The sequence below is a fragment of the Malus sylvestris genome, chromosome 3, assembly GCF_916048215.2.
Source record: "Malus sylvestris chromosome 3, drMalSylv7.2, whole genome shotgun sequence".
Lineage (NCBI taxonomy): Eukaryota > Viridiplantae > Streptophyta > Magnoliopsida > Rosales > Rosaceae > Malus > Malus sylvestris.
The window spans coordinates 8,740,068-8,753,217 of NC_062262.1; the positions used below are offsets into that span (position 1 = coordinate 8,740,068).

The 13,150-nt window shown below is 37.9% G+C and overlaps 2 protein-coding genes across 3 annotated transcripts; one reads left to right on the forward strand and one right to left on the reverse strand.

The window, feature by feature from the left end:
• The first annotated feature begins 3,862 nt into the window (after positions 1-3,862).
• Positions 3,863-6,936, forward strand: LOC126616741 (methyl-CpG-binding domain-containing protein 7-like). Its single transcript, XM_050284838.1, has 5 exons — positions 3,863-4,318; positions 5,109-5,228; positions 5,694-5,807; positions 6,291-6,410; positions 6,495-6,936. The coding sequence occupies exons 1-5, from the start codon at positions 4,100-4,102 to the stop codon at positions 6,774-6,776; spliced, it is 855 nt and encodes a 284-aa protein (XP_050140795.1). The 5' UTR covers positions 3,863-4,099; the 3' UTR covers positions 6,777-6,936.
• On the reverse strand, positions 6,903-10,452 carry LOC126616740 (protein ALP1-like). 2 transcript variants are annotated; one of them, XM_050284837.1, is made up of 3 exons: positions 10,344-10,452; positions 9,724-9,935; positions 6,903-8,130 (listed from the first exon to the last, which is right to left on the reverse strand). In XM_050284837.1, exons 2-3 carry the CDS (start codon positions 9,854-9,856, stop codon positions 7,097-7,099), a joined length of 1,167 nt encoding a protein of 388 aa, XP_050140794.1. In that variant the 5' UTR covers positions 9,857-9,935; positions 10,344-10,452; the 3' UTR covers positions 6,903-7,096. The 2 variants fall into 2 exon arrangements, with proteins under 2 accessions (XP_050140794.1, XP_050140793.1); XM_050284836.1 differs by lacking the exon at positions 10,344-10,452 and adding an exon at positions 10,030-10,247.
• Positions 10,453-13,150: the final 2,698 nt, after the last annotated feature.

Sequence of the window (13,150 nt, forward strand, 5' to 3'; positions counted from 1 at the left end):
CCGGCCTATTTGGCTGGCGCGTGCATGGCACTCGTGCGTGGCCTCGAGCAGGGGACAAGGGGGCAGGCGCTGTCAGCCCACTTGTGCTTAAGATGCAGTCAGCGATGTGGCATGCTCAGAGCCATTGGATTTCCAACGGCTAGTTTTTCTAGATTGTTGGATTTCCAACAGTAAAAAAAAATTTAATTTTACTTTTAAACTGGACCGTACGATCATAAATCAACGGTCCACGTTCCCCCCCCCCCCCACAAAAAAAAGGGTCCAACAGTCAGATTTATGACCGTTGGCCACGTGGCAGATCCTTGGCTCCTTGGCTCTTGGATTTGAATATTTTTCAAATCCAACGGTCCAGATTAATTAACTACATTAAAATTAATTAAAAATTATAAAAAATACATAATTTTTTTTTTAAATACAGTAAAATTTTAAAAAAGTTACTATTTTTTTTTCTATAAATACCTAACCCTCGTCTTCCACCTTACACCACATTTCAATATTTTCTACATTTTAAGAGAAAAAAATGTCTTCGTGGAAGCTCATTGAAGATGTTTCGTTGTGTGAATGTTGGGTTCACACTACTCATGACCCGATTACGGGTAATGAGATGGATAAGCGAGAAATGTAGAGTAAAATTACAAAAGTGTTTTGCGATGTACATGGCAAAGACGCCAGAACTAGTCAAGGTCTTCAAGGTCGTTGGAAAAAACTCAATGCATCATTTACTTGATGGAAAAACGTCATCTCTCATGCTTCCGGTAACCTGCGTAGTGGGACAAGTTTAGCGGATCAGGTGACAATATTTTTATTTATTTATATGCATTCCACCCACATCAATATTTTAATTTATTTAATTTCGTATGTAATTTTTATATGCATTCCACCCGCTTCAAAATTTTAATTTATTTAATTTCTTATGTGATTTTTATTTAATTTTTTATGTCATTTCTTATGTAATTTGTATGCATTCCACCTGCATCAATATTTTAATTTATTTATTTATGTTACAATCACATTTTTTAACACTATCTTATCCCATATTTTTATAGACAGTACAAGCTCAAGCATTCTACAATTCAAAGAACCAGAACAAATCATTCAACAAATGGGAATGTTGGGAAATTGTCAAAGATTGCCCTATATACAAAATTATGGCAACCGGTCCAGAAGTTGTCATGCACGACATGAGTCTACATAGTTCGCCAGAACCAGATACGGCCGAACAAGAAGCCGACACATTTCAAGACACGGAAGGGACACCTGAACAAGTGCCCGAGACCTAATCGACTCGTCAGTCCCTCAGGCCTCAAGGTAAAAATGCATCAAAGAAAAAAGGCAGTTCTTCCAAAAATGACTACACTAAAAAAGGTAGTTCTTCCAAAAATGACTACACTAAAAATGTAGCTTCATATGTAAGCATTCGAAAGACAACCGTAATTTTTTGCTCGGGAAGAAGACCTAGAACATAAAAAGCATCCTCTTTTTGCACAAAGTATGGATGATGGTTGCAAATAACATTCATGATTTTGTCGAACAAACTTCGTTGCATTCTAAAATGACATCTAAAAACATGATCAGGGAATATGCTGTTGGGAATAAAATAATCTTCCAAGAGATCTTTACCTCGTCTTTCCCTTTTTCTATCGAGGTTTGCAGCACGTCTAAGTTTGGCTATCTGACCCACGACTTCCATGACACAGCGGGAATGTGAGGCCCTCTGCCTTCTATGGTGATCATCCTCATCCTTCTCCATGAAGAAAGCCTCATCTCCACCTCCACCTTCCTCGAGATTGGCTAATTCTGCCTGTTGTGCCAACAACTTTTTCTGTTGCTTATGCAACTGTTTATACACTCTCCTTGAAGAAGACATTGTAATAAGAACTTAAGATTTGAAAACGATGAACAAGGATTCTGAGCTAAAAAGAAAGATTGAGCTTGGTGTGAGGATGAATGTAGGGATGTAGGGTTTATATGGACAAAAAAAGAAAGGATGAGGTTCTGGACAATGCCACGTGGCACTACGTGTTTGGTTGAAAATCTTATCGAAATATTGGCTAAATTATTGGAAACCGAAAGTGACACGTCGCGCGTCAAGATTGGTTGAAAATCTTATCGGAAATCTATCCACAAAATAGTACGTTCGGATAATGACACGTGGCATGTGATTGGTTGAAAATCTTATCGAAATCTTGGCTAAATTATTGTAAAACGGAAGTGACACGTGGCACATCAGGATTGATTGAAAATCTTAGCGGAAATCTATTCACAAAATAGTACGTTCGGATAATAACACGTGGTGTGACGAGATTGGTTAAAAATCCTATCCGAAATTAAAACTATTTTATTTTTTTATTCTTTTAGAAAAAATTTAAAAATATTTTAGATGGGCTGGGTGTCAGCGCATTTTTTAGAGGTGGAGATCCATTAGCCTATTACTGTTCATTGAAGTTTATTACTGTTCACTTGAGTGGATAAATAGGCTGGGCACAAAGTCCCTAGGGGTTGACTTGCTCTAAAAGCAGTTTCACCGAGGAACTGATAGGCCGACACTTAGGTTTTTCACTCCAGCCTAGTAGATAGGCTGGCACCCAGCCCAAGTTGGTCTCCAGGCCAGCCCAAAATCGACTGAGCAATCGGACAGCCTGATTAACGTCATCTCACGCTTACACCCTCAACCTCTTCCTCTGCACCAACCTTACCGCCCACTACGCCTCTCTAGGCTCCCCCTCTCACGCTTACACCCTCTTCTTCACCTTCTCCTCCGCCTCCGACGTCTTCCTCTGGAATGTTGTGATCAGAGGCTTCGTCGACAATGGCCTGTATAACAAAGCCATTGCTCTGTATAGTAAAATGTGGGACGTGGGTGTTAGACCTGATCATTTTACTTTCCCTTTTGTGATTAAAGCTTGTGGGTTTGCTTGTGATTATCATGGAGATGTGATTGAATGTGGGTATGCATTAGATGTGTTTGTAGGTAATTCACTTAATGGATTGTATAGGAAATTTGGGCAGGTTGAAACTGCACGAAAGGGGTGGAAATTTGGGTAGGTAATTCGCCTAAAGCGCACCCATCCCCACCCTGAACCAATGCATACCACTGCAGCACCTCCCAGACTGCTAATACCCATCACCAACCCACCCCAAAAATTCTACCCAACAGATGCAGTTCCAAATCCAAATGGGGAGGGGGGGGGAGAGAGAGAGAGAGATGCAGAGGGAGGTTGATGCGTCAGGAGTGGCAAGAGTTGGCTTTTGGGGATGATCGGAGAAACAAATTGAGGAGGATGCAGAGGGAGAGTATAGAGGGTTCCAGTGAAACCGTGGAGGTTCCAGACTTACCTTTTTTTTTTTTTTTTTTTTAAATAAAATTGACTAGGCAATTTTTTGTTAGGGGTGGAGATGCATTTGATATATTACTGTTTATTGGAGTCTATCAATATTCACTAAGTGGATAAATACGCTAGGTGTTGACGTATTTTTTTAGGGGTGTAACTGTTCTAATGCAATTCAACAATTACAAGTTAAGTGACTTATTTGAGGGAACTAGGGAAACGTCACCTCAAGGTTGGAAGGATCCCAAATTTAAAAGTTTCACTATTGAGTTTAATGCAAGAAAACTTTTACCGGTGGTATGCACGGGGTGTTTTTTTTCCGTCTCTCATCAATCAATGAGACGAAGAAAGTACATACGCCATAACCAAGCTTTTGTTGAATATCATCTAATTGACAAAAGGAACCGATGAACGCACATCATTTTTAGCCTTTCGTATATTTATATTTAATTTTACTCGTTATTTTAATAATTCATTCAATCCGAACATAGTAAAAAAATTACATGTGAGAAACTAAAAAGGCGTATGAAAATGAGAATCGCCTCCCTAATTAAATAAATCAATCAAGTATAATCATTTGCCAATAAAATAGGAAAATTGTCCAAATAATTCTTATGAAACTGGAATCATACTGCATTGCACACTTTGTAGACCCGATCCCACATTTCTCGTTTCTTGGGTTATGCTGGTCCAAGGCAGAGTAAGCTTTTCTACCAGACCCTCAAACAACAAGCTCATTGCGAATCTGCTAAAGTGACTGCTCAGTGACAATGATGAAGGGGGAATCGTCACAGTCGGAGCCGATTCCGCTGCTAACAATAAGGCCAGGGGAAGAAGGAGAAGAACCCAGAAGCAGTGGCAGCAAAAGGCAACTGCAATTGCAATTGGTCACCCCCTCACGGTCATTCAAACTTCCCGAGGGTTGGCTGGTCGAGGAAAAGCCCCGTCCCCCTAGCTCTTCCCGCCCGGGCCATACCCATATCGACAAGGTTCGATCTTTCTCTCCCTTCACTCTCTATTTCTCTCTCTAAACTGGTTCGAATTGCAAATGAATGTACAATGTATATCCTTTGCATCCATGGATCGTGGCTGGATGGATGTATGAATGTATGAATTTTTGTGGTTTTTTTGTAATTTGGGGTTTTTGCAGGGTTTTGACTGGCATTAAAATTCATATGCTTTCCAGCATTTATGAGATTCTGGGATGTTTTTAGTTATGGGTTTTTGGGCAATTTGCATTGCTGAGTGAAACTTTAATATTTTTGTACAAAATCTGGGTTTTGGTAATAACCCAGTAATTGTTTTCCCCCCTTTTTCTGTTGTACATGTTTACTATTTCACCGCTGCCTGCTGGCAGTTGACATTTCAATTGGTACATTCTGATGATCTTATAGGAATACGCCGACAATTTGTTAAGAATCGAATTTTGAATTATGAAAGTCTAACCAGTGTGTTCTTGTAAAGAAGCTGCCAATCTCGTCCAGAAAGCATAATGCTTGAGCGATAATAATGGTTTATGCTACACCTCCCACATTGGGTTTTTAGGCCAGCCAGAACAATGTCGTAGTCGCCATTTTGCACTTCTATGATGGATTCTATAAGTTTTTTTTTAAATTAAATTTTATGTTACAGTTATTATGATAATGGAGAATGTCCGTGCAGTTTTAGAATTTCAGTTCTCCAATAAATGAATTGTATAAATCTGCTCCTACCACTCTACTTAACTGTACTAAGTCGTTTGGTGCGGCCAGGTCTCAGACCTTTTATTTAGTTTTGCAGTATTACTATGAGCCTGGCACGGGACTGAAGTTTCGTTCACTGGCAGCTGTTCAGAGATACCTAACAGAAGGGCAAATCGAACAACATACCAGAAGATCAAAACCAGGCAATGAGTGTTCTGTGAGTTCCAGGATTTACAGTTATTGATAATATTTAAACTTTCTCATCCCATTCTAAGAGAGTGGGAAGAGAAATTTAGAAACAAAGGAAACATATGTTATGCTTAGTTCTTTACCCACTTAAATCCTCTGCACTAATTATACAAAATCTCTATACCTTTGGATTCTCATCACATGGCTTAGTTGAGGGTCCATAATTGTCAAAGTGATTTTTTAAAATTTTCTTTGTTCGGTTGCTATTCATTATTATTCCAGAACTTATGCAGTTGTTCTTATATATTTGAAGATGTAATAAAATTACAGTCTAGTGGAACCGTTTGAAAAAGATAACCATGATGAAGGAGTTAAAGTAAATGAATGTTACAAGTATCTCTGGTCACTGTTACAGCAGTCCGAATTGAAGGAGAAAAGATTGTGATGCCTAAAATATAAGGGCAAAATCCTTATTGACAGAATCAATCTGCAGGTGCTGATTACACCACGCACCAGGAGGACCAGTTCATCCTTTGTACTACCTGATGGTTGGGAAGTTGAGGAGAAGCCACGGAGCAATATTAATTATTCTGGTTATGTAGACAGGGTACTTGTTCTTTTTCATTAAAGTTTTGATGGTTTTTTCTCTTCTATGTAGTAGAACCTAGAAAGGGTTTATCTAGCCTATACATCGGTTGAAATTGCAGGGATGTGCGTTTCTGGGTCATTTGTGCATATGCACTTTGCATATTTACATGTATATATGTTATGTTTATATTTCAAAGCTGATCGCTCTTTTGGGTCACCAACTTCACGGAAACATGTGCATTCTGCAATATAGCTACTTACATTAACTACACGTGACGGTACATGTTAGGTTTGGGACACCGCCATTTTGGTGTCCCCGTTTCATCCAAGGCTCTATAACGGATATGCTGTTTTCTTTGTTGGCATAACATTTGGCATTTGATAAACTTGTCTTGGCAGATATTTTATATGCTTAGATATGGCTTTCTTTTTATGATCCATCTGTTCTTAAAGAAAGTACACTGCACTCGAGAAACGTAAATAATTTTTTCGGGTGTTGCAGTATTATATTGAGCCAGGGACTAGAAAGCGGTTCCGTTCTTTATTATCTATTGAGAGGTACCTGACAGAAGCAAATGAAGATGCTCCACTCAAGGCATTGATGCCTGCCAACAAGTCTAGTGTAAGTTCTTCTCCAATTACTGATCAAACAAAAGTTTATCTCCTCCATTCAACTTGACCTTGTCGAGTTTTGCTTGTGTTTCAGCTTTCGCCTGGCTCTGGCTTTCAAAAGATGAACAATTTGGGCGAGATCCTGTCCCAGAAAGTTATTTCTGGTTCTGTGAGGAGAAATCTTTCGGGCGATTATGATGCACCCTCCAATCCCAGCCCTCCAGCAAAAGTTAATTGGGTCCTCGGCGGTCCTGGCGGGAATATGTGGAACGCCTTCATGGACGACTCTAAGGTACCGGATTCTGTAAAGCAAAAATGGTCCGAGACTTTTGTATCATCCGTCTCTGGTGAAAACGTGAGCGTGCCAAGGTTTTAAGTTATGATTGTTCATCCAAGCTCATGTAACATGATGTTTTCCCAGATCCTAACTTCTTAGAGATCTGCAGATGTATGATATAGAGATGTGTTGTAGAATAAAGGAGCAGTATGTACATTTCGAAGATTAAGAGAAAGACAATAGCACATTTTCTACTGAGTATTACGACATTGAAACGACAATGCCTAAACAATAAAACAATTTGGATCGTATCCTCAGAAACCTACTCCGGAAAACCCGGCTTCAGCTCTATAATTTTCAGTATGAAACCATGTCACGAAAACAACTTTAAAACTGAAGGCTGCAACAGTCTTTGATACCTAACACTCATCGGAAAACAGAAGCTTTTCTCTCAGATGAACGCCGTTTATGTCAACAGTTCCACAAATCTGTTGGCGGTATTCTGAGTCATGTTTGTGAGACTGAGGCATATCGTCCTGAACCCCGTCTTCCATATCTATAACAATGTTGTGAAGCAAGCAGCAAACAAGAATGATCCTTGGCAATCTATGTTTGTCAGGTCTCCACATCACTCCTTGAATGATCCTCCACCTATCCTTCAACCTCGCCAATGCTCTTTGCGCTACCTTCTGTGTAGCATAATGCCGCTTATTGAACTGAGCTTTCGGCTCTGAGAGTTCTTTCCCTTCATAGGGGATTACGAGATAGGGCAGTAAAGGAAATCCCAAGTCCCCGATTATGTATTCCCGGATATCCAATCCTGTGGAGAGCTCTAACCTTTTCCCATTCAACCTCTCACCTCTCTCACAGAGTTGATAAAAGTTTGAACTCTGAAACACCGACCAGTCCTTCATTTTTCCTGGCCATCCGGTGACTATGTCCTGAAACCTCATGTCAGGATCAACAATGGCTTGCAAGACCATGCTGTGATTCTTCTCTTGGTCGAGCCAGGCATTACTCGTGGGGTCTGAAGCAGGCAAACACATCATGATGTGGGTGGTATCAACGACACCGCAACAATTAGGAAAGCCTCGTATTTTCTGAAACTTGGATTTAACTTCTGTCATTTCTGCTTCAGTGGAAGGCCATTGCAGGTGGTGAAGTCCTCTTTCTTCCATGGCTTCAACAAAACGCCAGGTAACTTGAGACACAGTTGAGTGGTTCACCCCAAACGAATCACCAATGGTCACCAATGACTCGCCAGAGCTCAATCTTCTTAAGGCTACAGCTACTTGATCGTGCAAAGACAAGGGTTTACCACTTGTAAACACAAAATGTGCTGACTTAGCCATCATATCTTCACTCACCAGCGAACAGATGTAGTCAAAGGTTTTCCTGGAAAGCTTAAAAACCGATTCAAACTTGTCTAATACCTTGGACGGAAACTGCACACCTGCAAATAGGATGGGAAAGAAAAAAGGAATTTTACTATTCCGAACATGAAGTATTTAAATGCAACTTTAAATGCTTTTATGGGAGTTTTAGAACATCAGAAGTAACAATGATTTCAAACATCAAGATCAAACTATTCAAGCATAAATTTTGATCCATCCTGTATGGCACAAGCACAAAATTGAATGGGAACTACGGAGCCAGGACAATCAAAACATGAAACTAATTGCATCGGTGATTTTGCTCAAAAGCAGTCAACATGACTGTGTATTACATGATATGATTGTTCAACTGTATCAAAACATGAAATTATTTTGCCCACATTTCACAGCAACAATTTTATCATTCAGAATAACAATCCAATTGATCATGTTCTCAGAAGAAGACTCATAAGTTCGATCACTACTCGATCATAATTTCTTGGGGAACTGGTGAAGTCAATGCAGATACAACCCAGCTCTCTACCTACCACAAGCCACAAGGGCAATTACGTAATACAAACCACACTTCGGATGAATTACGTTCAATCTCAAATATGAGAAAAGGTAAGGATAGTGTCTTCGAGATCGGAATGAGGTTAGTGACATATGAGATTTATCAAGTTGAAGGACATACGCTATAGGAAACTACAGATACATACATACATACATATATATATATTATATTGGATAATTCATATCATATCGAGGATAATTGCTTCAAGTTTTGGTATTCCTGCCGCTATGCAATTGCAAAATCAATCTGCAGCCCCTCCAAATTAACCAACAGTTTCTAAGGCGATGTCAGAAGGAACACACAAATGATTTTGTAATATACCAAAATTAACAAAACAGTTGTTTCATGGTACCCAACTTCGAATAATTCTCTTGTGAATTTCACTAAAATTCCTGCCCCGGAACTGCATATCAAATCAAACCAGACCTAAAAGTACTAATTTTTTCTTTTAAGTTCCTTATACCACTAGGGCTGTAATCATTTTGTACCCAAGTCTCTTTACTACCAGCTCAATGCTTATCCACATCTGTAATGTTCAAACTATGACATCTGCATTTCCAAACTTAAAATATTTTGGATTACATGCGTGTTTTTCTTCGAGCAATGCTATATTGCTATTGTTCAATCATTATCAGTAAAGAACAAATGTAAAAAATATAGCTAGAATTCACAGAAATAAACTTCATCGTAAAATTCAACTGCTATTTCAAAGGTGTTGAATACTTTTTGAGTTCTTGATTGTAGAAGGACCTAGATAACCTTATCCTAGACTTGATAGAATTAATCTTATCCTTCTCGATATTCAACAAGGCAATGAAACCAGAATGTTAGGTCAAAGTCAGATTAGGGATCTTTCTTCATAGTAAATAAAAGCATTCGCAATATATCGATGCAGAAGTTGAACAAACACAAACCCAGTTAGAATCAGGCACAATTCAATTAACCAGAAGTCAATTAAACATGAAAAGCACATACATAATCAACATAAGATAACTGTTAAAAAAAGCTGAGTATAAGACAGCATACCAGAAGTCCATTAAACATTAAAAGCACATACATAAAGCAAAAAAAGCTATCAAAATATCAAAGAAAATAATACCATTGATTCTCCTGGAGAATTCATCCCACCAATCCACAGGACCTTCCTTCTCTGATGACCCGGAACCAGAAGCATTCTCCTCACCCTTGTTGTCAGCCTTCTTTCTCTTCTTAATCCCCCTCACAGGACCCATCAGCGCACAGCCCACAACAACTAAATCGAATCAAAACCCAGAAACCCTCCAGCTCCAAACGACAGGACCAACACAAACCCTGATACAGTTAATAAAAGAATCAAAAACCCATTTGCAATGATACAATATATGTGCCGAATAACAAGCAGAGAGGGCAAGAGAGATCAACAGACAATGAGCAAAAGCAGCAACATGCAAAAGTGCTTTTGAATAGCTGTTGCTACTCGCAGTGTGTGTTTTCAACGGATGTCATGAAACGTGCAGGAAAAATAGAGAGCTTTGATGAAATAAACAGAAGAAGCTACAGGTGATGGAAAAATCCAAACTTTGACATGTGGGGTTTGTGTTTGTTCAAGACAATGTGGCAAGACAAGTGAGAAACATGGACATTGCTGCGTTGGCTACAGATTATATATCTATACATATATATATACTCACAGTATAAATACACAGTTTAGATGGAGAGAGAGAGAGAGAGAGGGTGTACTTTACAGAGGTTTTGTGCTTAAATTGCTTGGAGACTGCCTTCAAATTTTGACAAACGATAGGAAACCAGAAAGCAAATTTTCTCATGGGTTCAGATTTATAGTGTCGGATGAACAAATTGAGGGTCAAGTTACAACGTGGAATGACCAATATGCCATGAACTCCTAGTCGTGGCCAAATTCCTAGATTTGGTAAAAGGAGTGTAAATTCTTTTAACATGGAAAGGTGGATATTTTATACCCTCCACCACTACCCTTTTCCTTCTTTCACCCTTTTCATAACAAGACGCATAACTGCTTACGGTGAGAATACAAGTTCTTAGTTTCGACTTTTGTGGATCATAAGTTTGTAATCAAATTACTATAGATAGTTCATTATGTGGTATAGTCTAAAATCTCTTTCCATGTGTATTAAAAAATTTAAAAAAAAAAACTACACAACGAAATTATTTTCATTTAGTGAAAATATTTTTTCGACGGCGAGCTTGGTACAATAGAAAGATTGTTCTTTTGTGATTGAAAAGTCCCGGTTCGAATCGTGAAAACAACTTCTTTGCAAAGCAAAAGTAAGATTGCTTACAGTAAACCTTCTCCCCCCCCCTCCCCAACGATCCTGACAAAGCAGAGAACCTTGTTGGCTTAATGTCGCCCTTTTTAGTAAAAATATTTTTTCAACGTACATGAAAGAATGGAAATTTGGTTTAAGTCAATAAATATTTTTATACAAGCACAATCCAATGAAAATAATTCTCGTCTTCAACTAAAGTTTTATAAAAGCAATTTTCTTCTCCAACTAAGGTCAATACTACTTGCTAGAATTTCGTAGATCTCCTTAAAACCACAAAGTGTTGATTTACCCAATTTTAATATTGAAAATATTCTGACCTCGAACAAATTACGAGTCTTTTTAATCTTGCGTAGTACCAATAGTATGGCTAGCCGACTCCAATAATAATAAGTTTTATAATAATCTTTTATTGACCCATTATGTAATTTAGCCCAAATCTGAACCTCACATCTTTTATTGTGGTATCATAGAATATCTATTTAGCTTTCGTATTATTTGTTGACTATATTTTTTTCCTTCTATCTGTCACTCGTGCAATACTTCGTCCTTTGAACTCTACAATTTACATCAAAGGGACGGAAATTTTAAAAATACATACACTTATTGCATGCTATCACCAATGGAAACCAATGTAGCCATTAAGATATGTCTAGTGTTTGAAATTTCTTCGAAACGGTCGATATTTCAATTGAAATATTGGAAAAACTAGAGAAGGATAGGGAAAATATTTCACTCCTACTAGAGAAACTCTTGAATTTCAACTAAACTCGACATATTTGGTTAATATTTTCGACATAGCTATTCAATATTGACAAACTACCATATGACGCTACATAAAGTTTCATTTTAATTTTTTCACATTTTTGATCAAATTTTCATTATTCTCGTCGAAGGCAACAGCTATTGAGATCGGTATATCCAGCGATATTTTTACAAATTTACATATCGATATTTCCGCTGATACTGATAACATTAGGGGCATTCAACTGCTGAAGAATAATGAGAGGATAAATCAGCTAAAAACCGTAAACAAGCCTAACTCTTTCTTTCTCCTCTTTCTCACCTTCTCTCTCATTCTTTGTTTTGCCATTTCCCAGCATATCGATATTTCCGCTGATACTGATAACATTAGGGGCGTTCAACTGCTAAAGATTAATGAGAGGATAAATCAGCTAAAAACCGTAAACAAGCCTAACTCTTTCTTTCTCCTCTTTCTCACCTTCTCTCTCCTTCTTTGCTTTGCCATTTCCCAGCAAGCGTGTATTCGTCTGCGAGCACAGTGATAGTAGATGTGGCGGTTGTGATTGTAGTGGTGGCAGTGTGGCGGTTGTGGTTGTGGTGCTGACGGCCGTAGTGGTGACAACTATGATGATGCTAACCGCAACGACAGTGATGGTAATGGTGTTCAGGAAGCTTATATGAAGGGATGTTTCTCTAATTCGTTACGTTTTTAAGCCAATTTTTTTTGTCATTTTGCAGTCCTAAGTTTTTTTTTTCCATGGATCTCTTCGTGGGAGGAGCATAGAATAATTTTTTAGAGGTACTAATAATAACATCCTTAGTTCATCTCTAAATGGAGATGCAAAATGCCTTGAAATGGGCGTTTTACATTTTTTGTTAGCTGGAAAACTCTTTAGTGTAAAACACTCATCTTGGCCGGAAGATGTGAACAAAAATGCAAATTTATAATTTTTTTATTATTTACATTAGTCTTCATGTACTCACTCACGCGCATGCAAAAAACATTTTTTGAATCATAGCGTGCTATGCATGACTTACACGTTTCAAATGTATTTATATGCGTGAATTGACAAAAGGAAAATCAAATATGTGAAGTAAATGAATAATCTTAGATCATGCTAGAAAAAACTCCTCACAAACAAATCAAAGTAGCTGAATTCACATAATAAAATTAGTCTTTCAATTTCCATCTACATTCTATTGAACATACATTAAGAATAGAGAAAATAATATTTAATAAACAACTGATTGAATCACATTATTGCTAGCTCATTATGAGGCTAAGTCCATCCCTCTCCCTTAGTATAGATAATATTGTTTGTTAAAAAATAAAAATAAAACAATCATTTGATAACTAATTTAATTACATTATTATGCGTATGCGAAAGACCTTTTTTATAACTGACATTACACGCCTCTTAAGATGTTTTGAACATGTTTAAAAATAGAGAAAATAATATTTAATAAACAATTGATTGAATCACATTATTGCTAACTATT